A 25,756-nucleotide genomic window follows, 5' to 3' on the forward strand; every position below is an offset into this window, starting at 1 on the left:
TTGCAGTATTTCTCATCTAGGAGGTGAAAAATTGAAATGGACTAAACTCAGGCAAAATAGCACTCCTCATATGTAATTTCTCACTAGATTCAAAACCATAGTAAATAACGAGAGTAGTATGCCTTTGTTCCTTAGCTTTTTAAAACATGCCGGTTAATCTGCCCTCGCGTTTCTTTTGACCCATGAAGAAAGGATCTGATAGTATATACTGTTTCTTTCCTTTTACAAGGTTTGTGTTCCATGCCAAATAGTTTTGTCTATTGATCATTAAGTTGTAAGTAGTGGTAAGTAAAACTTCAGTAAATAAGTAGGCCCTTTAGTCAAAAGTGTTAAATTCCTTAATAATTATAAAATATTCCTTCAAATATAGTAAGTGAATACCTGAGACCTTGGTTTTGTGGGCAGATTCACTATTTCTAATTCACTAATCAGATTCACTAATGTAGCTAATTTTTCTGTCAATTTATAGTATTTCTTTTCTTAGCCTTACTAAATATACCATCAAAAAATACATATTGAGTAAAAATTTTAGTATATGATGAGAGATTAGTAGAAATTGGAGCAGTAAAACAATGAATCCAAAGTCTTGTATTGATCTCTTCGCTTACCCTGGTAACTTTATAACTATTAAGAACTTACCGTGTCTAATTTCTGGAAAGACTCTTCAGGATCTTGTAGGGGGAGCCTGTTCAACAGACGTGCTTAGGGATTTCGATCTCCTGCTTTACGTTCTAGCTTACACTTTTCGTTTTGACCAGCAGGATGTTTCCTTTGTTCCTTTTGTACCACAGGCTTCTGTGATGGAGCATGTGCTTGAAGACTGTGTCCCCCTCCTACAAAGGGCACCTCGAAGTTGGGCATAAACTGACTTTTCACTGTGACGCTTACCATTCCTTCCTAGTTTTAGGTGTTTAGACTTCTCTACCTAGCAGGTATATTCATCCCTAAAGACTTAAACCTAAATTTTTGGCAATACTGCCACCAAGTGGTGGTGAAGCCTCATTTCCCTCAAAATACTATCATTTTGCTTCGAGTGAAAATCCAATTTGATTATGAATTTTTCCACTCCATGTCACAAATTTAACATACTCAGTAGACCTAACACACAAATTGGCAGATGATGTCTTTTCTTTTTAATCCTCCCCCGAGGATGTTTTTCCATTGCTTCTCAGAGAGAGTGGAAGGGGGAGGGAGAGAACCACATCGATGTGAGAGAGACATCGATTGGTTGCTGCCCACACGCACCCCGACCAGGGCCAAGCCTGCAACCAAGGTACGTGCCCCTGGCTGAAACTGAACCCAGGCCGCCTCAGTGCGCAGGCCGACGCCCTAACCGCTGCGCCAAACCGGCCAGGGCAGTAGGTCTTTTTTAAAAGCCTGTTTTAAATTATTGGCAGGAAACCATCTGACACTTATTAGTCCTTTTCACCCATTTGTGCAGAAGAGTACAGCTGTCTTCTTCCCTCCTCCTGCTTTGCAAATGGAGCAGTGTCTCAGTGTTAGATAAAAGGTTTTCTTTTGGCAGTTAGTTCATAGGCTAGAGCTAAGTTTTTCAAGCCATTTTCTAAAACCGTTATTTAAAATGCTATGTTCTCGCCCGGCCGGAGTGGCTCGGCGGTTGAGCATCAACCTAGGATCCAGGCAATCGGGGTTCGATTCCCGGTCAGGGCACATGCCCTGGTTGCGGGCTCGATCCCCAGTCGGGGGCGTGCAGGAGGCAGCCAATCAATGACTCTCTCATCATTGATGTTTCTCTCTCCCTCCCTCCCTCTCCCTTCCTCTCTCTGAAATCAATAAAGATATAATAAATAAAATGCTATGCTCTCAAATGAAACAAGGTTAAATTTAAAAAGCAATAAACTGTTCAATGCAAAATTTTAGCTCTTTTCAAAATACCAGTTATAATACTCATTAAAATGTAATTTACACTGCAAATACAAGTTGTTCTCTAAATCTTTAATATACTATATCTCAAATTTGACATGAGTCCCTATCCTATTTTTTGTTTTTCTTAACCACAATGCAAATATGACTTTAAATTGGTTACTAGCACTACTACTAGATAGATGGCTCAAGAAACAGAATTTTTAGAATAATGATAGGACTTCTTTAAAAGGATTGTAACAGTTTATTGCTTACATTGATCGTATGTATAATGCAAAAATGGCTTCTGGTGATTATAAAGCATTCCAGAATTACAGACCAGGGCTATACACTTGAAAAACCTGCTTTACATACATTATACAGTAATATGTAGGCTTAATACAGAAATTCAGAGCTAGGAATCAAGTCCTAATAGAATGTGTTTAACATTTCTTTCTTATTCTTAAATTTGACATTTCCCAGAGAGAACGAGCACAATCTTAATAGTAAAAGAACACAACCACAAATAGTAGTAACAGCCTAAGAAAAATGTTTCTTAAAAAGAAATCACACACAAACACTACTATTATGTACATTATAATCAGGTCTAAGCAGTTTTAAAAATTGTTTAGTAATATGCTAAGAATATGAATTACAAAGGTTAACAAAACTGGTGAAATAAAAATAATTTACAGGAAAGCAAGTTTACATATTAGTGTTAAACATTTTTCTTTCAATTACCTGGTAGAGAAAACAGTTCAAGGGTTCACAGGTAAATGTAACACCTTTTTTATTTTTCACAGTTATTGCAATCAGTTTAATATTAAATAACTTAATTCAGAAGTAGTATTTATATGAACAAACTATACTTGTAACAGCATGACCTTTTACTTGAAAAATAAAGGACAATATAATTATTATATTTACTTATTTACACATTGCCCATAACACTGATGGGCTTTTTTTTTTTAAATGCTTATTTTCTAAAAGTTTTGTTGTTTTTAAACAAAAATACATTTGAAGAAACTGAACCAAAACAGTACCACCAAGTCACATCTTGTCATCAGACATCAATGTCTTCATAGTAGTTCAACGAAGATTTATGATTGAACTTCATCCTAAAATATAAAAAGTATTTTTTAAAAAACCATGAAATCCGCCCGGCTGCAGTGACTCAGGTGGTTGAGCATCGCCCTGTGCACCAAAAGTCTGTTTCCTGGTCAGGGCACAAACCTGAGTTGCAGGTTTGATTCACAGTCAGGGAGCATATGGAAAGCAACCGATCAAGTTTCTGTCTCACACTGATATCTCTCTCCCTTCCTCTTTCTAGGCATGTCCTCTGGTAAGGATTAAAATCCATAAAATCCAATCTAGTTTTGTTTAAATATAATAAATTGTACTGCCATAATAAGAGAACATCCTAAAAATATGAAAACAAGAGCACAACATTTTTACTCTCAACACTGCATAATAAATGTGATGTAAACTTTTTCAACGTTTCTTCTTTTCCTTTCTTAGACATGCATCTTCTCTTAACTTTTCAAGGCCTTGTCACAAAGAGCCTAGACAAGATCACGTTTTATTGTCAAGATAAACGCACTTTGGGAAAACATTTTAAATGATATAAAAAGCCTTCCCTCTTGTTCAAATGACTTAAGATAAAGTTTTCTACTTAGATGTCTCTCTTTTATGTAAAGCCAACCCTGGTTCTTTGTGTAATTTACTACCTTTTACGTATAGTCATTCTCACTAAGGATGCAATATTATTTTCAAAAGAAACACTAACTACTTTAAATATGCTGAAAAAATAGAAGGACTAGTTTAGAGCTCTAACCTAGGAAATAATACATCCAGGTTCAGCCCTGGAAATGTCTCTCATAAGTGAAGATCAACTAGAACGTAACTGACTTTCACAGTTTTATTATTAATTGTTCTTCAGGTTAGTACTAATCTTACAATCACGCCTAGTTAGGTAACATTTCATTCTGACTCACTGGGTTTTATACAAAATGCATTAGGAGAAAGTTTTAATAAAACACTGTATAAAATATTAATTTTCTATAGCTTATAGTCTTAGCATTAACGGTGTTCTGTTATGCTAAAGATAAAAATAATCCTATTACCCAAAGATGCAATCTGTGGATTCTAATTCATCAAATCATTGCCGTTCTCACTACTAAACGCTGCCACGTTCAGTGAGAGAGCATGCTAGGCCACGCTGCACTGGCTGCAGGCGCTCGGTGGGATGTAGGAATAGCCTCACTTACCCCCTGTAACTATTCCTCTCTCAGTATGTGGTCACATACAATCTGAAAGACTCAAATGACACGTGCACATTCTAAAAGGTGTAAACTCAGGAAATCCCTACTAATCCAATTTAATTTGCTCAATCAGATACTTAAATTTTGCTACAAAATAATTTTTGTAAAGCAATACAAGACTGAATCCCCAATCCAAGATTCATTTCATATGCATATCCTAAATTAACTATCTTTGAGATGTAGAATTTTACAACATATTATGTGCAAAATAACTCTTAACCACAAAACCTGAAACAACTGCTGCATTTAAAATCAAGCTACATCCAATACTCCAGCAGCCACAAGTTGCCGCGAGAGCCAGTCCAGCCCTTCATAGAGCCCCATGCCGCTTCGAGCATCACAGCCCTGAATGTACCAGCTACGGCCACAGCACAGTTTATGAAGACTGAGCAGTTCAGTGATTTCTTCTACTGAAAGAGCTCCAGCAACATCCTGAAAGATATACATACATCAGAATTTTTTAAAACTCAGTCCATCAATATTACCATTTTTCTCATTATTACCATTTTATAAAGAATTCTACTGGTACCATTCTAACCAAAGCCTAATCTAAAAACCTAGATTCACCTTTCAGTAATTTTTCTGAGATTAATAAAACTAGCAAAAATTAGAGTTTTGGTTAAAATCATTTACTTATTTATATTATATATTGTTTATAAAAATAGCCTTACAATGAGATCAATAAAAGCCAGCAGTCTGAATGAAAGATAATACCTGAGTCATTATAAGGCATCAATTTAAAAGAAAAATTAATGTGTATGTAGTTTAAAAATAGCTTTTACATAGAGTTTGTAAAATGAAGAGTTTATTAAACTACTATTCTGAACACTTCTGAACAACCCTACTTCCCAGAAGCAACCACCAGTAATCATCTCTTCCAAAATTTTCCAGAAAATTTCCATGCCCATTCGTGCAAATAAACACAAAAAGGAACACATACTCTAGTTTTTGTTGTTGTTTTCTACTTAACATACATGTTGAATATAGATATCTTTCCATTATCAGGACATAGAGATTTTCCACATTTTTAACATCTGAATTGCATTCCACTGTGTAGGTGCAACGTAATCATCTTTACCGGTCCTGAAGTTGTGTGCTTATGTGCTATTACAAATACATACGTATACACATATATTTATTTTTTACATACATAATACTTGCAAAAGTATCCATAGAATAACCTTAGGATATTTGTCTGAGGGATATATTACTAGAGGTAGAAGTACAGGGTAAGAAGGTATATGCATCTAAAACTTTGACAGGTATTGCCATATTGCCCTCTGAGAAAATTGTTTAATAACCACACCGTAGTGTATGTGAGTCTGACAACTCTCAAAGGTTTTTGTCTTTCACAATATGATACTTGGAAAATGGTATTTCACTTTGTCTTATTTGTATTTCTTTAACCATAAGTATAGCAAAGCGTATCAGGTTTTTTTTGGCCTTTTCTTAAAAATTAAGGGGAAAATCCTACATCCCTCCTCTTACTCCTCCTCCTAACATCTAAGCCGCTCTGTGCACTTAAACCATTTTGACCCTCCTAGAAACTTAGGCTGAAGATCTAGGACTCTCGAGCTACCCCATCCTTCCTCCCCACATTTGGTCACTAAATTCTAACAATCCTACCACCATAAAATGTCCTCAATCTGCTGCTGCACGTGTATCCCTCTAAATAGAGATCTTATTAACTCTCTCACGTGAATTCCTACACCAGTTACGGCGTCTTCCTGTCTCTAGTCCCTTGCCCTTCATTAATCCTACATCCTACCCCCAGAATTACCGTCTTAAGACACTGACGTGATCTTATAACCAACCAATCCAAAAACCTTCTGATGGTTCTCCTTTGCTCACAGAATAAAACCTGAATTTCTCGGTATGGTCCTGTCAGGCCTTCACAGTGTGGCCTCATCTGCTCTAGATTTCCCTCCTCTACCTGCTCCTCACATACAGGTCCACTTGATGCTCCCTAAAAATACTAATGCTTTTCTTTTCTCTGCCTGCAATGTTCTTTCCTTTATATACTAATTCAAAGTCTTATCCATAATTTCAACCCAAATCCCACTTTTTTACACATCTTACAAGATGTCACCTTTGGAACTACACTCCGTAATTTGCCGTAACACTTTGTTAATGTTACTGAAGTTACTTACCAATTTTCTTTGTATTAGAAACTCATATATATTCACTCACATGTTTACTTACACATTGGAGTTTCCGGAGAGCAACTACCTTATTTTTGAACACTCCAGGGTACGAAGCATAGCACTTTGCACATAGCACTCAGAATATACAGCAGAAAATGCATAAATATCTATGAATTATTTCTCTTTTGAAATATTTCCAGCTACCTTATGATGTGAAGTGCACAAAACTACTAAAATAAGTATACTGAAGTACAAATGTATTACCTGTTTGTTAGCAAAAATCAGGAGCAAAGCATCTCGGAGTTCTTTTTCTGTTAGCAACTTTGCAAGTTCACTGTGCGCTTCATTAACTCTGTCTCTATGACTGCTATCAACAACAAACACAACAGCTGCCAACAAAATGAGAAAACTTCAGTTAGTCACCTGTTAAGTTTCAGTAGATGGGCCAAACATTTTAATGCTCTCATTAATATATTATGGCACTCTTAATGAATGAAAAGGTACCTCTCAGAATCTACCTACTGATGCTACTTATTCTTTGATTACTATTACTGTTACCAAAAGACAGTCCTTTAAAAACTAATCAATGACCATCTTTATCTCTCCAAAGTACTCTTTCTAGGTGCCTAGCACAGCACTCTCCACATAGATTGTACTCAAAACACCCAGCAGAAACTTCATAAATATTTATTGAATGGATACTCTTGAAATCTTTCCATCTACTTTATGGTAGCTAAACATCTTCAGACTTTTAACCATTCCCAATGATCAAAATTCCTTTTTTCCCCATTAATCACTGGCTCATACTAAACTCAATATAAAAAATTGCAAAGTAAAAATAATTATCTAGTCTCTCTTCTAGGTGGAAAGCACGATGACATATGGAACAGGTGGCATGAATGTAAGCTTCATATTGGGGCATAGGAGGCAGAAGCGTAGAACGGGCCCAATGTAAACAAAGGCTAGGTGGGATACATGTGATGTAACACAGCCTGGTCAAAAGCAAACCACTGTCAGTTCTGCATATAACAACTTTGAATGAAAATGGAGTATAATGGGATAAATGTTGAATTGAATTGAGCAGCAGAACCACATACCACAAATTCTACTATACTCCACAATACTGCCAGAGATCATACCCATGACAATAATGTAACAGCAAGAGGTAAGTACTTTTAACTGCCTACATGTCTAAGCTAAGTATTGTTTTTATGCTATAATTATGGTTTTTCATGAACTATACTTAAGTACATATCCCAGTCTTTCCACCTTCATTTTTTTTTTAATAATGTGGGCTGGCCACCAGTATTTAAGGGTATAGTCAGTATTTAATAAATGCTTAAATACCAGCTTTACTAATTAAATCAATATACTGAAAACTGGCATCCTAAAAATCTGAAAAATTAAGATGTCATTTTTTCTCCTCTTACCTTGGGTATTGAGGTAATAATGTTTCCACAATGGTCTTAATTTGTGTTTTCCACCTACATCCCAAATAGTGAACTTCAGATTTTTATATTCTACAGTTTCCACATTAAAACCTGTTTTTGAAAAAAAGTTACTTTAATATTGAACTTATACTTACAGTGAGTGACACACCAAACACAAGGAACTCCCTATTTATAACTGTGACTTACAAATTATCTTCATACAGCAATATCTACTGCTGCCCAACTAACTCCACTCCTAATAAACCTATATGGGGAGCATATGCCTTTTATCAGTTGTTAGCTGTCTTAGCTTCACCAGGGTCCTTAGGACCTTGAAACCCAAGTACCTGCCAACTCTGTACCCACTACCAGCCCTCACCCCTAACCCTTAGCCAGGTCACCAATCCTTTATTCCTTCCAGCTGTCCCACCAATACTCTGTTCCTTCTTATTATCCCACCATCCACACTTCAGTCCCACAGCCACTGAACCATGCATTTTGCCTCTGAAATGTTGGTGTCTTAGAACCAGAAAAAAGCCCATCTCCATGCCAGACTGCCATAAAATAAGATCCCCAAAACTCAGCTGTAAGCTAGGTTTGTTAATAAAACATCCAGTAAGGTAAAAAGCAATACTCATACTTACCAATTGTTGGAATAGGCTGCATAAACTCATCCTGTTTTAACTTAAACAAAATAGTAGTTTTTCCAGCACCATCTAATCCTAATGTGACAACTCGAATTTCCATTTTTGGTCCGATGTGAACTCTATTGTCCTATAATTTTAAAAAAGATTTAATCTTTTAATTTTGATACGGAGTTAGCATTAAGATTTATACTTTCATTTATAAAGCGTCATTGTTAATTGTTGCCTTTTCTCCTACTCACTCCTCAACCTCTGAGATATGAGTAGTTTTCCCTAAAAACCCCAGAATCTAGTCTTCTGAGAAGACTCACTCCTATGGCTAAATTCCTTATTCAAACTGGCTAATTTATTTTTGTAGAAATAAACAATATATATATCTCCACCTAATTTCTCCAGATTTTTTAGCTCAACTGAATCTTCTTTAAATAAGGTTTTTTTATGCTGTGTTAAATATATTAATGAATATATTAATTAAAAATAAAATTGTGCCCTGGCTGGTTTGCTCAGTGGTCAGAGCATCAGCCCTTGGACTGAGGGGTCCAGGGTTCAATTTTGGTGAGGGGCATGTATCTGGGTTGCGGGCTCAATCTCTGGCCCTGGAGTGCAGAAAGTGGCCAATCGATGTGTCAATCAATGTGTCTCTCACATCGATGTTTCTCTCTCCCCCGACCCCCGAAAAGCAATGGAAAAAAATCCTTGGGTGAGGATTAAAAAATAAATAAATGAAAATGAAAATTGCTGCTCACTTCCCAGAAACACCCAGTTAACAATTTCATGTATATCCCTCCTCACTTTCCTATGCACATACTGTGATATACACAAACAAATGTACTTAAAAATTTTTTTTTGAAGAAACAAAACCGTACACACTGCAACTAACTTTATATTCAACAGCATATTATGGAATTATTTCATTTCCAATTATAAAGACCTGCCTTTTTCAATTGCTTCATTATATTCCATGAACCAAGGTATAACCAATCCCCAACTGACAGATGTTAAAGCATTTCTGAATTTTTTATATTACAAATAATGAACAGGAGCACACTTGGAACAAATGTACACATTACTAGCTGCATGATCGCTGCCTCACTTCCCTATCTATAAAACAGAGCGTTAAAATAGTACCAAATGTACATACAATTTTTAGGATTATTTTTTTAAACATATGAAAAAGTCCTTACAACAGCTCCTGGCATATGGTAAGTACGCTGTAAGTGTTGGTAATTACAGTGGTACCTCGGTTTTCGAATTTAATCTGTACTGAAACACCGTTCGAGTTCCGAAACATGAGAAAACCGAGGGATCAACAGCCAAAAGCTAGGTCTCAGGATCTTGCCCTCAGCAGAAGCCGTGTGGCATGTTCGACTTCTGAGGCATGTTCGAAAACCCAAGCATTTCCTTCTGGGTTTACTGCGTTCATAAAACTAAATGTTCGTCAACAGAGACATTTGAAAACCGAAGTACCACTGTATTATTTTGCCCTCCTCATTTTAGGGCTCTTTGCTTTTATGATACAACCTTGTCCTGGCTCTTACCCACCTTTTTGGATGCTTCCTCTCATTTTCCTGTTATCCATCTTTAAATGTCGATATACTTGAGAGTCTAGATGAGGCCTGTTTCTCACCTACATATTCTCATTTACTCCATATGCTTCGATTACCAGCTATATGATGATGGCTCCTAAATATACACTTCAGTACAGTCCCAAGCCTCAGAAATAAAATTATATGGACCAGAATATCTTTGCAAGAAATCTAGAGACCATTTGCGAATCTAAACATCCAGGCCAACATAAAACCAAGAAGAGATTCCAACAAAAGGGGTAGGAAATTTGATGGAATTCTGCACACCCATCTATGCCCCTGCCTAACCTGGTACAGTGCATCTAGGAGGAAAACTCCCATACCAGGCTCCCACACCAGGACAGAAATGTAAGATTTTATTGAACATCCAATGTTCTGGCTTATCTGGCGGATGTCATAGACAGAGACTGGTTACTGTCTTACCCAACCTGGACCTCTCAGGGACGAACAACGGCACAATTTGGAGCCACTGGAAACATAGGCAAGGTCATGGCACATTGGAGCTGCTGTTGTGCAGGGTGAATACAAGATTACTGGCTTCTGAGAAAACGCAGGGGCAAGCTGCTAGGGGATCTGAAGCAGGTAGAAGCACGCACAGCCCAGAGAAGATACACCCCAGACAAGGTTTGAGAATTCTAGAATCTCTAGCTGGGCGAAGGTCTTCTCAGGCGCAAAGCCAGTTCATGAGACTGGGAGAAGTGGTTGTTTATTCAAATGGTCAAATCTCAGCAAAACAGGACAAGGTGTAAAAGAAACAGGAAAACATCATCTAATCAAAGGAATAAAATAAAATTCCAAAACCTGACCCTGAAAAAATTCAGATCTGAGTTGCCAGACAAAGAACTTAAAATACCTGTAAGAGAGATGCTCAGTAAATTAAAAGAAACACACACAATAAATAAAATCAGAAAAACAAAGAACAGACAAAATGAGAATATCAACAAAGAGAGAAATTTCCAAAAAAAAAAAAAAAAAAAAAGGCACTAAAATTCTAGAGCTGAATATATAACTGCACTGAAAAAGTTCACTAGAGCATCTCAATAGTATACTTCATCTGACAGAAAAGAGAATCACCAAACCTGAAGACAGGTTGTTTGAAATCATCAAGTCAGAGGATAAAAAAGAAAAATGGGTGAAGAAGGGCGAAGAAAGCCTGAGGGACTTACTCCCGGGACACTAACAAAGAGCCCAATATACACATTAGGAGAGCCCCAGAAAGAGAAGAAAGAAAAGGGGCAGAGAGAACTTACCTGAAGAAATAATGGCTGAAAACTTCCCAATCTGAGGAGAGAAATGGACATAAAAATTCTAACTCAATGCATCCCAACTAGGAAAAACCCAAAGAGACCCACACTGAGACACATAATAATCAAACTGTCAAAAGTCAAAGACAAAGAGAATCTTAAAAGCAGCAAGAGAAAAATGACTCATTACATACAAGGGAGCTTCCGTAAGACTTATCAGCTGATTTCTCAGCAGAAAGTTTGCAGGCCAGAAAAGGAGTGGGAGACTATAGTCAAAGTGTTGGGGAAAAAAACTGTCAGAACAGACTGAGAGTTGTCAGAGGGGAGGGAGAATGGGGGTCTGGGTGAAAAAAGTGAAAGGATTAAGCAGTACAAACTGGTAGTTACGGAACAGTCACAGGAATATAGATTATAGCAAAAGGAATATAGTCAATAATATCGTGATAAATATGCATAGGGCCAGGTGGGTACTTGAAGCATTGGGGGGACCACTCTCTAAGGTACATGATTTTCTAATCACTTTGCTATACATCTGAAACTAATGCAGAATAATATTGAACTGAACTGTAATTTTAAAATTTTTAAATAATAAAGGGGAAAAAAGCTGTCAACCATGAATGCTATATACGCTAAAACTGTCTTTCAAAAAGGAAGAAAAAAAATGACTTTCCCAGAAAAGCAAAAGCTAAGGCAATCACTACCACTAGATCTGCTCTAAAAGAAATGCTAAAGGGGTCTTTAAAGTTCAAACAAAAGGCTGGTAGACAGGAACACAAAGACATACGAAATGATAAAGTGGTAAATATGTGAACAAATAGTAACTTGTATTATTGTAATTTTGGTACATAAATTTAATTTTTATAGAATTGAAATAAAAATTATTTTATACATCTGAAACTAATACAAAACAATACTGAATGTAAACTGTAATTGAAAAAAGAGAAAAAAAATTTAACTGTAAGCCTCTGTTAATAGGTATACAATATATAAAGATGTAACTTGTGACATCAATAACAAAGTATGAGGGATGAAACAGGGTTTTAGTATGCAATTGAAGTTGAAGTGTTATTGTTTAAAATAGAATGTCAGAACTAAGATATCTTATGTAATTACAATGGAAATGAAAAAAAAACATAGAATATACACAAAAAGAATGAGAAGGAAATTAAACCACATCACTATAAAACAATAAAATACAAAAGAAGGCAGTAAGAGAGGAGAGACAAAAAGCTACAAAATATACAGAAAACAATCAACAAAATGGCAAGAGTAAGTCATTACTTATCAATAATCACTTTAAATATTAATGGATTTAACTCCCCAATCAAAAGACACCATTTGACTAAATGGATAAAAAAAAAAACAAGATCCAATAATACGCTGTCTACAAGTCACTCACTTTGTAGCTAATGACATATATAGGCTCAAAGTGAAAGGATGGAAAAAGACAATCCATGCAAATCATACCTAAAAGAGCAGGGATGGCTATCCTACCAGACAAAATAGACTTTAATTCAGAAACCATTATAAGAGACACAGAAAGTGATTATATAATGAAAAGGGTAAATTTACAAAGAAGATATAACAATGATAAATAATTGGATTATAAGTATATGGATTAAAGCCTAAGCATGAGATCTAAAACCATAAAATTATTAAAAGAAAATACAGGAGAAAAGGTTCATGACACTGGATTTGGCAATGATTTCCTCACTATGACACCGAAAGTATGGTCAGCAAAAGCAAAACCAGACAAATGGGGCTGTATCAATCTTTAAAACTTTGATGAATCAAAGGACACAGTCAACAGAGTGAAGAAGCAACTTAGGTATTGGGAGAAAATATTTGCAAATCGTGTATCTGATAATGGATTCATATCCAGAATATATAAAGAACTACAACTCAACAACAAAATATCAAATTACTCAATTAAAAAACAGGCAAAGGACTCATAACTAATTTCTCCAAAGAAGATATAAGATGGCCAAAAAGCATATGAAAAGATGTTCAATATCACTAATCATCAGAGAAATGCAAATCAAAATTACCTCATACCCATTAGGTTGGCTACTATTAAAAAAAAAAAAAAAAAAGACAACCCCATACCAAACCCCAAAAACAAAAACCAAAAAATAACAAGTGTTGGTAAAAATGTAGAGATATTATAACCCTGTGCACTGCTGTTGGGATTATAATATGGTGCAACCACTATGAAAAACAGTATGGCATTTTCTTAGAAAATTAAAAATTGAACACTGTAAGATCCAGTAATCTTGTGGCTGGACATAAACCTAAAAGAATTAAAAGCAAGGGCTCAAAGAGGTATTTGCATACCTATGTTCATAGCAACACTATTCACAATAGCTAACAAGTGGAAGTAACCCTAATATCCTTCAATGGATAAATGGATAAACAAAACGTGGTATATGCAAACAGTTCTGTCACATACTACGACATAAGTAAACTTTGAGGACATTGTGCTAAATGAAATAAGCCAGTCACAAAAAGATAAATACTGCATGGTTCCACTTACATGAAGTATTTATAGTACTCAAATTCAAAGAAACAGAAAGTTACCAGGAGCTGGTAATATGCGGGGGAGGGGGAGTGATTGTTTATAAAGCATAGTTTCAGTTTTGCAAGATGAAAAATTTGTGGAGATCTGTTCCACACAATGTGAAAGTACTTAACAATATTAAACTGTACACTTAAAAGTGGTTAAGATAGTAAATTTTATATTATGTGTTTTTTACAACAATATATAAAAAACTCTGGTACATCCTCACAATAAAGTATCTTGCAGCTATAAAAAGGAACAGAAAATATCACTGTATACTGCCATGGCGTGTTCTCCAGGACACACTTAGGTGAAAAGGACAAGGTGGAGAAATATGTAAGGTTCTACCTTTAAATATAGGGAGTGTGCAGGTAATTATATAAAAGTATTTCTCTCTATATTTTTAAATGATAAAACTCAGAAAACATTCTTAATGGTTTTCTATGGGGAAGGGAGGAAAGAGTAGGGGAGAGTCAGGGGTAGAAGCTGGACTGCTCTGAGTGAACCTTGCTTTGTAGATGTGACTCTGGACCATGTAAATGTTTCACATAATTATTAAAAAAAAGTCCCTAAAAACAGAAAGCAAAATGGAACACATGAACCTTTTTAAATTAGAGGAATCCACTTTAAAAGAGATTAAAATATATCAAACAAGTACAAGCCTTGTTTGGATTCTGTCTCAAAAAAAAGCAACAAAAATTTTTTAACAATCTGGGAAATCTGAATACTAACTGGATAATGACTAATATTAGAGATTTACTATTAAATTTTTCAGGCATGATAACAGTCTTTTGTTATGTTTTTAAAAAGAGCCCTTACCTTTTAGAAATATACTTGAAAACATTACACAGGTGAAATGATATAATGTTGGGATAAAATATGTTGGGATTTATTTCAAAATAACCTGGGAGACTGCAAAAAGAAAAGGAAGTGGGGAAAGAAGAGATGAAATGTAAGAGTTTTTGGTTGTTAAAGTGAGTGATGGGTGCAGGGAGATTCCTTATACCCCTTTCTATTTTTCACAAATACATTTTTTTTAAATTCTGTGATTCATGAATGTCTTAGTTGTCTTTACAAGCTGATTATCACGGAATATAAGCAATTATGAGTCATCAGAAGAGAAACCTAAAATGCAGTACTGTGCCTTACCTTTGTAAAAGTGACCGGGATGCTGGCGTCCAACTGAATGTGATCTGCAACCTCTGTAAACTGCTGCTGCTGTTTTTGCAATGTTTCCAGTAACCTTGTAATTTCTTGTTTTGCCAAGACAACTCTACAATCATCCTAAGAAAGAGAAGACAGTATTTCTGTAAACATTGTAAAGAAATAAGGAAATAAGAGAGATATCATCAAAACTCAAGAAAAGATCATTTACCGTTACAGAATTCAAAGTGAATTTAAATGTCAATTTGACAAGGATAAAAATAATCAGGCATTAGTAAAGAATTTTGGAACCTAAAGAACTGCTGGCTGAACAGAAGCCCTGCAACCAGGGAGCTGAAGAAGCTCCAAGACCAGTAGGAGGCGCGGAGACGAGGGCGGATGGGGATCCAGGAGACATGGCCGCAGACCCACACCTGGTGTAGCGGGTAAACCTCGGAGGAAATCTCGGTGCTGGGGGTTTCCCGGAGGAGGGAGGGGGTCCCAGCCTCACATCAGGCCCCCAACCCAGGGCTCCAGGGCCAGGAAGAAAAGTCCCCCCACCTTCAGGCTATGAAAACGAGGGGGGACTGTCGCTGAGGGTTGCGGAGGCTACGGGAGCCCCAGCAGCTCCTCTAAAGGGCCCGGCACGGACTCACTCGGACACTCCCTGAGCCCAGCGCCGGGCAGCAGCCGGAAAGGACCTGGGACACTCGGGGAGGAACTGACCTGCCTGGAATCCAGGCGAGGGCTGGAGGGGCAGCTTCCTCCCAGGCGGAAGGGCTGGCGGAGGCCATCACTCCTTTGGCAGGCAGGCGCCATATTTGAGTTGCCAGCACCTGACTCACACCTTTGCGCCCCCCCCCCCCCGTGATTCCCGGAGGCCCTGCCCCTCCCCACCTGCAGCTCATCCAGGCCATTTCCAGGGGCTTTTCTGTGCAAGTGGCCTCTCAAGCCTCATGCTTAGGACTTTCCTAAAATCTCTCAAACAAGCAGCAGCTGCCCCATGCGGCTTGATAAGCGGCCCCAGGCCTGGCACTAGCGGCAGCTGCATTGGCTCATAGCTTGGCCTCTCCTGGGCACCTCCAAGCCCAGCACAAGGAGCAGCCAACTACGGTTTGCTGTGTAGCTCATGCTAGGTGGCCCTGGGCAAGGCATTGGCACAGGCTGACTTTGCACCTCCCGAGAGGCCCCAGAGACAGTGCACCTGGTGGTCAGACTCGACCACGCTGGATTACAACCCTACCACATCCACGAGTGACACACTCAAGGGGTGCACTTGGTGAACACCAAAGCCCCACTGAAGTAAATCCTGATCCATAGGGGTGTCTCCAGCACAGCAGTTCTTTGGCTGTAGTTATAGCTGGTACTCATAGCTGATTGGCCAGGGGGTCAATTCCTCCCAGGGTCGCCAACAGCAACCAAGGCTCAACTACAACAGGACAGTGCGCACAGCCCACACAGGGGAGCACCTAGAAGGCCCAGCTCAGGTGACTGGGGAGGCTGAGCAGCTGGACCCTACAGGACACCTACTATACAAAACCAATCTACAAATTCCAGGAGACATAGCAGCTCTAGCTATACATAGAAACAAACACCAGGAAGCAGCCAAAATGTGGAGGCAAAGAAACATGTCACAAAAGAAAGAACAGAAGAAATCTCTAGAAGAGAAACTAAATGAAATAGATCCAAGCAAGCTAACAGATAGAGTTCAGAATTTTGGTTATAAGGATGTTTAAGCAGACTATTAGGGAAATAACTGAGAAAATTGATAACATAATAAAGTACTAATTTGAAATGTAGGCTACATGAACTGAAATGAAGAATAATTTACAGGGAATCAACAGTAGAGTAGAGGACGTTGAAAATCAAATCAGCAATTTGGAACATGAGGAAACAAAAAGCACCCAACCAGAAGAGCAAAAAGAAAAAAGAATCCAGAAATATGAAGACAGTATAAGGAGCCTCTGGGACAACTTCAAGAAGCCCAACATTCGTATTATTGGGGTGCCAGAAGGACAAGAAAGAGACCAAGAAATTGAAAACCTATTTGAAAAAATAATTAGAGAAAACTTCCCCTGCCTGGGGAAAGACATCGACTTACAAGTCCAGGAAGCACAGAGGGCCCCAAACAAGAGGAACCCAAAGAGGCCCACAGCAACACACATCATAATTAAAATGCCAAAGGTAAAAGACAAAGAGAGAATCTTAAAAGCAGCAAGAGAAAAGCAATTAGTTATCTACAAGGGAGCACCTATACGACTGTCAGCTGATTTCTCAACAGAAACCTTGCAGGCCAGAAGGGAGTGGCAAGAAATATTCAAAGTGATGAAAAACATGGAACTTCAACCAAGATTGCTCTACCCAGCAAAGCTATCATTTAGAATTGAAGGTCAGATAAAGAGCTTCACAGATAAGAAAAAGCTAAAGGAGTTCATCACCACCAGACCAGCACTACAGGAAATGTCAAACGGTCTTCTTTAAGAAGAAGCTAATGAACAAAAGAATCTGACGAACTAAATAGATCCAGAGACATTGATGCATGCAACAGATGATATTTCAGAGGAAAGACGGAAGGGGGGTGGAGGGTGGGAAGAGATTAACCAGAGAAGTTATATGGATATATGCATAACCCATGGACACAGTCAATAATAGGGTAAAGGCCTGGGGAGGGGGTGGGAGCGAAATGGAGGGGGTCAACTGGGGGGAAAAATGGGACACATGTAATACTCTCAACAATAAAGACAAATTAAAAAAAAAAAAAAGATCCTAAAGAATTTAAGTCAAGCACTTTCCACTTTATCAACTGTTGTTCCAGATATTCTATACATGTGCCAATATTTTCTTCACAAGACAGAGATCTCCCAAAACATGTAAGTTCCACTAGAGTAGGGGTGTTTTCAGTTTTTACTCACTGGTGCATATTCATATTAGTTGACAGAAATTCCATTATTCCAGTTGCTCAGAATAAAAATCTTGAAGTCACTTTTGCCCTCTCCTCCGGAATAACCCACAACCACCTGTCAACAACTCCTACTGGATATCCAGAATCTGGGCATTTCTAACCACCACTATCCTGGCCATAAATAAGATGAATCATGTCAGTAAGTAGGGCAAATATGCTTCCTGTATCATTCAGGTTAAGATAAGGAGACAAAAACCACAGCAGTTAGGAGAACAGAAAAAACTCAGTATGAAGAACTGTTACTAGGTGTAGTTACTCACTAGGTAGCTGAAAGGGTAAAAATAACTCTGGGGCACCATGGAGGAAGCAACTGTAGGAAACAGCCACCACCCCCCAGGCTGGGGGAATAAAAGACAGAAGCTAGAAGCTTAGAGGATGGGCCCATGGAGCTCAAAGCCACTGAGGAAAGTGATCCTCATGTGAGGAGTGACACTCACAGGGGCCCCAAGCAAATAGGAACCCACAGGACACCATCCCCACCTTCTGGTCTCTCGTGCGTCCCTACTAGCAGAGGCTAAACTAACATGGAGCCAGCTGGCAAAGCACACAGATGGTTTGTCGAGTCCCAGTCCCAGCAACACAAAGCAGAAGACAGAAGAACAGGACTGAAGCTCAGACAACGTAATAAATGGAAGACACATCAATTAGTACAATTCGATGTGGTAAGAACTAAACGACAGCTCAAGACTGATGTGGCTGCAGCCTAGTCACATTCGTAGGAGTCAACATGTTTAGGAGAAAAAACTCTACAATGCTAAAAAGTTTAGCTCTACAAGGATTTGAAATCAACACATTATTAGCAATATATCAGTAAAAATAAGGTAGAATGCAGTTTATCAGGAATTCCTAGGGCAGTAATTAGCCTTATATCACCCACTCATGAATACAAATCCAAAACAGAAATGAGTAAGACTGACATTGTTAGAATAACCTTAAATGTAATTTATTTTAAAAGTACATCACCTGCAAACTGGGTAACAAATGGCTTTTTGATACATCAACCATCAAAAAGCAGCATTTCTGCCCTGGTCAGCGTGACTCAATGGTTAGAGCATCAAAATGCACATTTGGAGGGTCGCAGGTTTGATTCCCGGTCAAGGGCATATACCTGGGCTGCAGGTTCCATCCCCACCCCAGGTCGGGGCACGTGTGGGAGGTAACCAATCAATGTGCCTCTCTCATATCATCCCCTCTCCCTTCCACTCTCTCTAAAAATCAATGGCCTCACTCGTTGGGTGAGGATTTAAAAAACAACAACACTAAAAACAACAGCTTTCCTGTAACATCAAAGTTAAGAACCATTGAATTAGACTAGAGGCGCACCCAAAAAAAAGAACAAGGGAGAGCTTCAAAGATGAGCAAACACTTGAACTACACTTTGAAGAGGGGTTTTCCACTAGCAGGAAAGGGAATATAAACTTGCGAAGCAGAAAAAAGAGCACATGCTTATCAAAGAAGAGAAAAGGGGCTCGGCATGACTGAAGAACGACACAAGTCAGATGTTCTAGAATCTCCGGTTTTATGGTGCAGAGGGCACACGGAAGAGCAATTTGAGCTTAGAGACCATGTCCTAAGCACAATGCTAAGGCAGCAAACATATAATAATATAAAAATTTTATTAAAGTAATAAAATACACTATTGTATACCTCTGGTAATTCTCTACTTAACCTTAAAAATCCTCCTTCTTAAACTTGTTTTTGCCAGGTTGAAATTCCCTACCTGTTGCAAAGTCTTTTCACAATGGAGACAGGCTGTTGAAACCTGGGACAGCAATATAGTCATATCTTCTTGTTGTTGCCTGAGCCAAATCAATTTTTCTCGAACATGAGCATCAACAACACTTAAAGCCATTTCTTCTTGACGACACAGAGTCTCATGTAAATCAGAAAAATAAGCTCGAACACATGACCGGGCATTCTCTGCAGTTCCTGGTACCTAAGAAAATAAAAATAAGTTTTAAACTGTAACCATAACAAAGATTGTATACGTGAAATAATGAAAATTTAAACGTCTATATCCTTTAAAATTCTAAAATTTGTATCTCCACACTAATCTTTCCCCTAAACCACAGCCTTTGGATATCCAACTGGTTAAATGATATCTCAAAAGCAGAATGGAATACCTAATCTCTAGTCTCTCCCACCCAAAACCTAGTTTCCTCCATCTCAACAAATGGCAATTCCAGCCTCTGTGTTGTTCAAAACAAAAACAACTGAAGTCATCTTTATCACTTTGTTCGTATCCCCCAACAAGTCCCTCAGCAAATTCTGTGGACTTCAGAATATACACAGAATCTAATCATGCCTCATCACCTCTGCCTCTATCAACCGGACCCAAGCTATTATCATTTCTCACCTGATTATTTAATAGTCTTCTAACTGGTCTCACTAGATCTACCCCTGCCCACTACAATGTATTCTCCACCCAGCACTCAGAATGATCCTTTTAAAATGTTAAGTCAGAAAGGTAATTATTCTTTTGCTCAAAACGCTTCATTCCACTCAGCGTGAATGCCAGAGTCCTTTGTATAGAGTTCAGGGACAGGCTCCCCGAGAAAAGGGCATCTGAGCAAGGGCCTCAAGGAGGAAAGAGGGGCCACATGAGTATCTTCAGGAGGAACACTCCTGGCAGAAAGAAGAGCAAATGCCCATAAGGCCCGTTCTGACCTCAACTCCTGCGACACTCCCCTCAATCACTCTACTCCAGCCACACTTAGCTTCCTCAGTTTCTTAAGCACACAGGCACATTCCAACTTCAAGGCCCTTTCCACCTGCTTTCCTCTCTGCCTGGAACACTCTTCCCCCAGATATTTTCATGGCTCCCTTTCCCATCTCCTGTAGGTCTTTGTTCATTGTCACCTTCTCAGGGAATATGTCCTCAAATGCCCCATATAAAAGTGCACTCCCCCTTTCCCTTGCTTTTCTCCAAAGCATCTAATACACTTCTGCCATAAGTATTTTACTTATTGTCTCTCTCCCCATATTAGAATGTAAACTCTGTAAAAGCAGAGCTTGTCCAGTGGTGTCTCCTCAACTTGAACATTGTTTACCACTTTAGTTCCTTCTCGTCACAGCCAAATTTAAAAATTAGACATACTCACTTCCCAGCACCCACTTACTCAGTTCACTGGAGGGTGTCTCCCCTTGATTACTTCACAGAAATAATAAATTCAACATCCAAATTATACTTATCACCTTGGCCCTATTATCCCCTCCCAAAACTCTTCCTCCTCCCCCATTAGTGCATGATAGCACCATCCACCCAGCTGGGCAAGGCAGAAATCTAGGCACTGTGCCTGACCCTCCAAGCTATCCAATCAATATTATTAATCAATCACTAAGACCTACCTATTCAACTTCTTCAAAATCTCAAATCCACCTACTTCTCTCCATTCTCACTACTCCAGTGTTACTGGCCATAAACATCTCTCAACTAGATTATTTCAACAACTACTAATAGGTTTCCCAGCTTCCAATCTTGTTGCTACTCCAATTCATTTTCTACATTGAAGAGCAACTTTTCTTAATGAAAACCTGATTATTATTCCTAAGCCAATTCTTCAATAGTTCATCATGGCCATAATATAAAGTCCAAACTCTTTAAACAGCTAATAAGATCCCACATAATTTTACTCCAACCTCTTTTCTCGCCTTGCACTACCCAATATTCCAAGCTTCAACCATAATGAACTTAGTTAGGATTCTATAATATGTCCCATTCTCACTTTCAGGCATTTTAACATACGCTTCCGTCTCTGGGAAAATTCACTCCCCAGCCTGCTCTTCTCCCTGACTAAATCCCTTCAAGCCTGTTTAGGTATCATGTCTCCTGGGAAGTCTTCCCTGACTCGCCTAAATTACTGCCCCTCCTATGCACTGACAAAGCAGCCTGTGCTTCCCCCACGAAATCAAGTTGCCATGCTTGAAACTGTCTCTCTTTCATGACAGATTATAAGTTCCAAGAAGAAAGAGACATTGTATAAAAATCCTTTAAAGAGACTAGTGCAGTACGATTGCTCAATAAATACTAGATGGTGAAAGTACGAAGGAAAAAGGGTAAAGGAGTAAGGAAGAACTTAGAAATCCATACGTGTTCTGTGTGGGCCATTCCAATGCCATCTTCCACTATTTGTTCTCCTCCTTCAATGTGCTGGACCATTCCCACTAATTTTCTGGAATAATCCGAGATTTCCTCAGTGAAGGTCCGTATGCAGTGAGCCATATCTAAAATTGATGCTCGGATCTGGTTAGCTTCTGGTTCCAATACTGAATGCTATAAAATGCAATGTAATTAAAGAAAAGAACTCATAGTATTCGACTAATTATACAGAAAACTATTTAAATCACTCCTATTAATTAAAAAAAGCATCAGCGACAAGTGGCTTTTTTAACACACAAAATCACAGCATACAAAATACTAATTTACCTTCACCCAATAACTATTTATCCCGCAAAGAAACAATTTAACATTTGCAAGTCCATTTATCACTAAACAAGAACTCACTAGGCTCTCTAAAATTTTATCACAAGCAGTAGTTCATCAACAGACATAAATATTATCAAAACAATCCAGTGTATTATGAAAACATGCACACAAAGAAGAAAACTTCTGTTTTCTGCTGGAAAGCTATTTTTTCATTAAAGAAAGAATCATGCAGCCTCTCTGCTGAAATTTTTGTTATCCAGAAATTAAATCTCTTGTTTCTTTTCAGTTTACCAAACAAATGGTGGTCTGGGAAACTAGGTCAAGTCATCCAGTTTAACTATATTCATACCTTGTGACCTTGGTGTTTTCCATATTCTTTGCAGACACAGCACATAAGGGGGCTAGTCTGACAGCCTTCTTCCAAGCAGACAAACTCAATGGCATGCACCTGATGCTGAGAGCACATGGTTTTCTCATGAGGTTTATCAGCAAGAGGCACTCGCCTGTGCTTTGCTAATGTCTTTGTAGAATGAGTAACTTGGGAACACTCTGAGCACAAGTGAGTTGCACATACAGTGCAATATACAGATGCAACGTGAGCTTCATCTTCATCACAACGAATGATGCTCTGATAAACAAAAAAATTAGTATCTTAAAACCAAACTCCAATCACTATAACATGACAAATTTTGAAACACAAAAGCCTATAATCTTTTTTTATAACTAATCAGCCTTTATATATAAAAACACACTGGTAATTAAGTACAAAGGTCATTCACTACTCATCTGAGAAAGTATTCAGTTCTATGGGTGAGAAGCTATTCCCAAAATTGATTATCAGTATATGCTATGTATTTGAGGCCAAAAATAAAACTATTCTCATAGATTCACAGTCAGAGCAAAGTTAACTTCCACAAAATCCCTTCACTTTACAAACAAGAAACTGATTAGAGGTTAGAAATCTTTTCTTAAAACTAAAAAACTGACACTAAATACATACCCACTGCTTTAAATACTATTTCTCACGATGATGTCTAGGAAGAAGAGAAGCACAAATGCTACTTCAGTAGCAAGGGGTGTGCATCAGAATCAGCTATGAAGCTTTTAAAAGAATGGTGCCAAGAATCCAACCTGGGAAACACTTATTTCAATAGGTTAGAGATGAAGCCTGAACCTGTGGACTTTTTTCTAAAGCTCCACAGGTTAGCCCACTGCACAATTCTAGTTGAAGGCCACTGATGTAGGCAAATAAACAATTAAAACCTATGTTATATGTAAGCTTTTAAGTATTATTTCTAATTTTCATTAATTACTAAAAAGCTTCAACTTGGAAAATAGTGTATGTTGAAAATCATCACTGTATTTTCATTATTGGCCTATTAATTTATTAAGAAAACACTTTTTATTGTCTCAATGGCTTCACGCAAATTCTATAATCAAGAATGCTTTCGAAATTTTTGCTGAATATTAAAAGGCCATAGTTGGAAAGGGAGAGATTTGGTATAAAATTTTTCCAGAAATAAAAATTAGAAAACATATCAATGGTGTCGCTCATTATCACATTAAATAAAAAAATGAACCCAAAGTTAAATAGTTTTGTTTGCAATTATGGGAAATGTGTACATGTAAAATAAGAATTCAAGTCTTCTGTTTTCCAGATCTGACAAATAATTTACAAGGTCAACATCAGATAATATTCTAATGTTTTTTAAAATAAAGATAAAAGATAGAGCATGTGAGAGAACTGCAAAAATTTCAGAAAACAATGCTTCAGTTTGAAATTCATTTCAATGATTTACTTTACATAAAGAAATTACAATTTAATAAAAGAAGTGGAAATCAATGACTCATGGTTTTAAAGTTGATCACCAAAATCATTAACTATTATTTACTACAACTATTCTTATATCCAGAATAGCCTATGAGCTATGCAGGCAAATTCCTTACGTGTTAAAAATGTGTTTAATCTGTGTTCATGGACTTCTACTGTTTCTGGATATCTACCTGTCTGGATATAGAGAATACACCTACACATAATTTAACCTTCTCATAAAGATATTTAGTAGTAGTAATTCCCTCAGGAGCTAGCGCTGTCTTGAAGGCATTTTGCTTCTATATTAAATAGCCCCTTTCAGAGAGCTTTCTTTCTTTGTGCTTTACTGCTGACTAGCTCACTTTTGCATCCTGTTTTAATGCAGCTTACACACCTTTCTCACTCTTCCATAATCTTCTTACTCTTTCATTTTCTGGGATAGAAAGGAATTATGACAAGGAGACAAGTTTATACACAAAATATAGTTTGCGTTTAGTATTATCAAAGAATTCAGGTTTCAGTTTTACTTTTGTTCTGTTGGTAGTATTGTTGCCTTAAGAACTGTAATGTAATGAAAAGTTGTGTTTCTGGGATCCCACCTGCTGGAGTAAGTGAGGTTAATATTGTGCTTTTAACAGCAAATATTTTAAACTAAAAGAAAAAAACTTCATGCTCATAACAAATATTTCACCAAGTTCAATCAATACCTCTCCAGATATCCCAATGGCGTCTTCTGCAGCACTATACTGACCAATATGTCCATTCTGTAGTCGTTCCAAAAGCTCCAGTAAAGCAAAATTTTTTTTCAATCCCCAGACACCTGAATCTCCTACAATAAATATAAAAATAAAAACTAAATCTAACAGAATGCAATCTTAATAGTAAGTTAATGTGATCTATAATAATGCCAACACTGTCCTATATTAATTTTCTGGCAAATGGACATACTACATATTTATTTAAATCAAAGACTACCAAACCTTAAGAAACCTACCCCTTCCCAACAAGAAAACATTTTATAATGCATGTTTCTCAGCATTTTAAAGCTTTCCAGTCTAAAAATCTGGGTACTCTTACTTTCCTTTTTTGGTAAGTAAATTATTTTGAATGTGTTCCACTTGACACATGGTATGAATACCTTAAAACAGCCTTAAAACAAATAATGCTACTGATCTGAAAAAAATGACAACTTTAAACTATTTTAAAGAAAATTCTGTTATCAAAAAGAGTAAACTTACAGAACTTATGTTTGTAAAATAATTGTTAAAATGTTAATGTTACTACTTCCAAATCTAGTATCCCACAGTAATAAGTCATTTTGAAATATAAAGTGAAATTTTAAAAGTACGAAGTAAAGTGAAAAAAAATCAACAAGACCGTTAAACTTATTTAAACAGAAAACAAGTAATTAACACAACCTACGAACACTTCCATTTCTGACACCAGTAAATAAAAACATGCTGACACTCACATACTTAACAGTATTTTCATTACTGGCCTATTAAGTTAATAAGAAAACACTGTTTTATTGTATCAATGGCTTCAGGCAAATGAATTTTCTTATTTCCTTGAATAGGTTAGCATGTGCTTCTTGGGTATCTTAAAGCTCTTCATATATAAGTA

General features: G+C 37.4%; 1 protein-coding gene across 1 annotated transcript in view; it reads right to left on the reverse strand.

The window, feature by feature from the left end:
- Positions 1–2,105: 2,105 nt before the first annotated feature.
- Positions 2,106–25,756, reverse strand: part of TRIM23 (tripartite motif containing 23) — a 28,576-nt gene continuing 4,925 nt past the window's right edge. Inside the window, exons 3-11 of the mRNA XM_016202642.2 lie at positions 24,841–24,962; positions 22,670–22,948; positions 21,985–22,167; positions 19,615–19,830; positions 14,939–15,073; positions 8,403–8,532; positions 7,759–7,869; positions 6,593–6,717; positions 2,106–4,616 (exon numbers count right to left, since the gene is read on the reverse strand). Of these exons, the coding sequence (XP_016058128.1) occupies positions 4,437–4,616; positions 6,593–6,717; positions 7,759–7,869; positions 8,403–8,532; positions 14,939–15,073; positions 19,615–19,830; positions 21,985–22,167; positions 22,670–22,948; positions 24,841–24,962 (1,481 nt within the window). The 3' untranslated portion in view covers positions 2,106–4,436. The remainder of the gene's footprint in view (positions 4,617–6,592; positions 6,718–7,758; positions 7,870–8,402; positions 8,533–14,938; positions 15,074–19,614; positions 19,831–21,984; positions 22,168–22,669; positions 22,949–24,840; positions 24,963–25,756) is intronic.

This window comes from Miniopterus natalensis, chromosome 3, assembly GCF_054644295.1.
Source record: "Miniopterus natalensis isolate mMinNat1 chromosome 3, mMinNat1.hap1, whole genome shotgun sequence".
NCBI lineage: Eukaryota > Metazoa > Chordata > Mammalia > Chiroptera > Miniopteridae > Miniopterus > Miniopterus natalensis.